Source organism: Octopus bimaculoides, chromosome 4 (genome assembly GCF_001194135.2).
Source record: "Octopus bimaculoides isolate UCB-OBI-ISO-001 chromosome 4, ASM119413v2, whole genome shotgun sequence".
NCBI classification, from domain to species: domain Eukaryota; kingdom Metazoa; phylum Mollusca; class Cephalopoda; order Octopoda; family Octopodidae; genus Octopus; species Octopus bimaculoides.
This window is the reverse complement of record NC_068984.1, coordinates 95,287,340-95,292,133: the sequence shown is the minus strand read 5'-3', so window position 1 is coordinate 95,292,133 and position 4,794 is coordinate 95,287,340. Positions and strand designations below refer to the sequence as shown.

The 4,794-nt window shown below is 41.5% G+C and overlaps 1 protein-coding gene across 1 annotated transcript; it reads left to right on the top strand.

The window, feature by feature from the left end:
• Positions 1 to 1,918: 1,918 nt before the first annotated feature.
• On the top strand, positions 1,919 to 2,767 carry LOC106881645 (uncharacterized). Its single transcript, XM_014932106.1, has one exon. It carries the CDS (start codon positions 1,919 to 1,921, stop codon positions 2,765 to 2,767), a length of 849 nt encoding a protein of 282 aa, XP_014787592.1.
• The last annotated feature ends 2,027 nt before the right edge of the window (positions 2,768 to 4,794 follow it).

The window sequence follows — 4,794 nt, the reverse complement described above, 5'->3', positions numbered from 1 at the left end:
TAGATAGATAGATAGATAGATAGATAGATAGAAACACATATATACATATAAATGTATATATACCTACAAATATATCTATATATCTATATATACACACACACACACACACACACACACACACACACACACACACACACACACACACACACACATATATATGTTATGTCAAGTCATTCTACAGTGCTACGGGCAACATGTAACCCAGTACAACCTGTTGCATGGTCAGGTCATTGGCGACTAAACTGGCAACCCCACCATGCTTGCATGGTGAGGAGGCTATGTTGGACACCCTGTGAGATAAAAAATAAGACCTATCAAAGAGCAAAGGAACTCCATGAACAGTCAACGGCCATCCAACAAAATGTTTGTAAAAAAATGTCTGTAATATATGTCATATTTTAAATTATATTTCTACGTATTTTTTAAAAACTTTTATGTATATATATTATCTTCTACTTCTCAATGGCCTATCTTTTATCTATATATATCATTTTATACTTTATTTTTTATATTTATATCCTTGTGTGTGGATGTGGGTATGTGCATCATTTGTGTGTATGTGTGTCTCAGGTCAGACTAGTGCTGCTACCAAAATGACAGCAGATGGCATAGCCTGCAGCTGTTTCTGCTGCTTTATAGACACATACAGGAGTATGAAAGGCTAATGGCGTAAACCCAAACAGAAAATCCGGAGAGGGCCCCTAAGGCAGTTGATGGGGAGGAATAATCCAAACTATCTTCTGGCAGCCCCCTGTAACTTTGCTGGTTCCAAATGTTTTGACCTTGTCTTTCCTTTGGACTAAATCAGTGAAGTCGAGAGGGGGATCGGGCAAATTGGGTAAGGTACATTCTCCATACATTCAGAGCCCAGGTATTTAGCTTAGAATTTCCGGGAGGACGCTGCAAAAAAAAAAAATGAGCATATGGAGAGGACACTTCATCCTTACTGTAACAGGTAAGGGAAACAACACAGGAGTGGCAGATTACGGGTTATAAGGCATCCTTATTTGGTGAAGCGGGATGTCGCCACAGGTCATCTTCGATGATTGGAGTGATTATTCAATTGCACTGATCAGCTACCGCCCGTCTTAAACTGGGCAGTCCCCAATCAGTAAGGTGCTGATCCACCATGTCTGTCCACTGCTAAGAGTGTATAGAGCTAGGACAAAACCAAAAAGCAGATGTAAAGCCCAGCACCTGGCAAAAGAGGAAAAAAATTGAAATTGACCCCATTAAAACTGGGAACCTGGAATGTCAGAACAATGACAACCGGAATGGACATTACCAACCTGGACAAAACAGAGGACATCAGGAAAACGGCAGTCATTGACAGGAAGCTCACACTGCCCTGCAAGAGACAAATCTTGCTGACTCTGGTTCCATTAGGGAAAGAAATCACACATTCTTCTGGAAGAGTCTTGGCAAAAATAAGAGGAGAATCCATGGTGTGGGGTTCGCAGCACACAACAGATTGCTGAACAAGATCAATACTCGTCAAGGCATATCTGAGCACATCACTTTCATGGAAGTGGGGGCTAAAACTGGAAGAGCCCATCTCATTAGTGCCTATGCCCCGATTCTAACAGCAGAAAATGAGAAGAAAGATCAGTTCTACGAGGAACTTCAGGATGTAATCAACAGTGTCCCAAGGGCAGACCAACTCTTTCTCATGGGCGATTTCAATGCAAGAGTAGGTGCTGATCACCAAGTATGGCCCAACTGCCTTGGAAAATTTTGACTGGGAAAAATCAATGAGAATGGCCAGAGACTCTTTGAATTCTGGACAAATAACAACCTGTGCATTACAAACACCTTCTACAATGGCAAAGACCAGCATAAAGCTTCTTGGTGCCATCCAAGATCAGGTCATTGGCACCAGATTGACTTCATCATTGTCAGAAAGAATGATGTCAACACTATGACGCAAACACGATCCTTCCACAGTGCAGACTGTAACAGAGATCATCTGTTGGTTTTAGCCAAAGTAAAGATAGTCACAAAAAAAACACCAAGAGCCGAAAAACCAAAGAAATCTAAGTTCAACACAAAAAACACCCAAGATCCAGCAATGAGAACCAAATTTCAAGAATATGTTCAAGAACAGCTTCAAAACTTAGATAGTTCATCCCCTGACGACATGTGGAACAACATGAAATCAGCAATATATGATTCTGCGTCAAGGGCTTTTGGAATGGATCGACTTTCCAAGAAGGACTGGATCGAAACCAATGCATCAATACTAATGCCATTACTTGAGAAAGAGTGCAAGATCTTCATAAAGCACAATAGAAAGCCAACAGAAAGTACAAAGCAACAGCTACGTGCTGCAAAATCCAACCTTCAAAAACAAACTAGAAAATGTGCCAACCAGTACTGGGATAAATTATGTTCAGGAATTCAACAGGCGAGTGACATAGGTAACATCAGGAAAATGTATGAGAAGATTAGAGTTGCTATCGGACCAGCAGTGAGTAAAGTGGCACCTCTCAAGTCTGCAACAGGTGACCAGCTGACGGACAAGAAGAAACAAATGGAAAGATGGGTGGAGCATTATTCTCAATTGTACACAAAGGAGCGAGATGTTGATAGACAGCTTGATGAGGCCATTCCTCAGCTCACCGAAATGACAGAACTTGATATACCACCAATGGAAGAAGAACTCTCCACTGCAATCGATGAACTTGCAAGCGGAAAAGCACCCGAAAATGAAAATATACCTGCTGAAGTGTTGAACGAGAACAAATCCTTCCAGATTTATACAAGTTAGTAAAGACGTGTTGGTTGGAAGGAAAAATTCCACAGGATATGAGAGATCTCAAGATAATCACTCTCTACAAAAATAAAGGGGACAAGAGAGATTGCAATAACTACAGAGGCATCTCACTTCTGAACATCACTGGAAAAGCTATTGTGAGGATCATTCTGAAACGACTTCAGAAACTAGCAGAAAGAGTACTACCAGAGAGCCAGTGTAGTTTTAGATCTAACCACTCAACAATTCGTCAACTACAAGAAAAATGCTTGGAGCAGCAATTACCACTATACATAGCATTTGTCGATCTGACAAAGGTATTTGATACAGTCAGCAGATCAGGACTGTACATGGTACTTGGAAAATGTGGCACTCCTCCAATACTGCTGCAGCTTATTGTTTCATTCCATGATGACATGAAGGCCACCATTCAGATAGCTTCAACATCAACAGCGGAGTAAAACAAAGTTGTGTCTTAGCACCAACCCTTTTCAGCATTTACTTTGCTGCATTGCTGCAGTATGCATTTCAAGAGTTGCCAGGAGATGTCTACCTTTGTTGGAGAACAGATGGGTCACTCTTTGATCTTTCTAGACATCAGGCCAAGACCAAGTTCAATAAAGCAACAATAAGAGACTCTCTTCGCCGACAATGCAGCACTTGTTGCTCATAGTGAATTAACTCTACAAATAATGATAGACCATCTATCATCAGCATGCAAGGCCTTCGGTTTGGTCATCAATGTAAAGAAGACAGTCATCCTCACTCAGGAGGGCACAGTGAAAGGCCATATCAAGCTTGATGACAAAGAGCTTGAGACAGTGGACAGGTTCTGCTATCTAGTGTCTACCATTTCCTCTACTACTTCACTTGATGATGAGAGTAATGTCAGGATAGGGAAGGCTGACAAAACGAGTATGGAAGAACAAGAAATTAGACATCAAGACAAAGATCAGGATTTTATGAAGCATGTGTTCTCAGCACACTCCTCTATGGATCTGAAACATGGACCTTGTACAGCATTTTCCATCTCAGATGCCTCCACAAGATCTTAGGCCTAACATGGTGCGACAAGGCCACCAATGTTGAAGTGCTGGCTCAAGTGAATCTTCAAGGCATGACAGCTATCTTGTGTATGAGAAGACTGAGGTGGCTGGGGCATGTAAAGAGAATGGATGACCATCGAATCCTGAAGCAACTGCTCTATGGAGAACTGGCCCAGGACAAGAGACCAAGAGGAAGACCAAAACTGAGGTATAAGGACACTTGCAAAACTAGTTTGTCTAAGTGTGAGGTGGATGTCAGCACCTGGGAAGAGAGTGCTAAAGACAGAACAACATGGAGGACTGTGGTGAAGGGAGGAACTGCTTCACTAGAAAGCAGCTACAGAAACAAACAAGTTGAGAAGCGTCAGCAGTGAAAGGAAAACAATAGAAATGCAGAGTGCCGAGCCACCCTCTTGGTATGCAAGTACTGTGACAGAAGCTGTGCTTCAATCATAGGAAGAATCAGCCATGAAAGAAGCTGCAAGAAAAGGATCCCCTGATATGTTCGATTGAGTGACCTCTAAGCTAAATTAACCATCTGCATAGATGAAAAGGACCAATTATAATTATATATATATATATATATATATATCATCATCATCATCATCATCGTTTAGCGTCCGCTTTCCATGCTAGCATGGGTTGGACGATTTGACTGAGGACTGGCAAGCCAGAAGGCTGCACCAGGCTCCAATCTGATCTGGCAGAGTTTCTACAGCTAGTAGGGAGATGTTGTTATGTTGTTCATTATCCTAATTAAGTCTGCTATCAGTATGTTAATTTTCATGCTGTGTGACAAAGCTGAGTTCTTGTGAACAACATATTTTGAAGCTATGGGTTTCATATAATATGAGTGGAGGAGCTGCACTCTATTGTTCACAGTCTTTAACCAAAGTTCAGTATCAAGTACCGGGAGCCTATTGTTGGAGTGTTTAGTTGGGTAATCTATAGTTACCTTGATACTTTGGTAGATGGAGTTAGCTATTTGCTGGATGT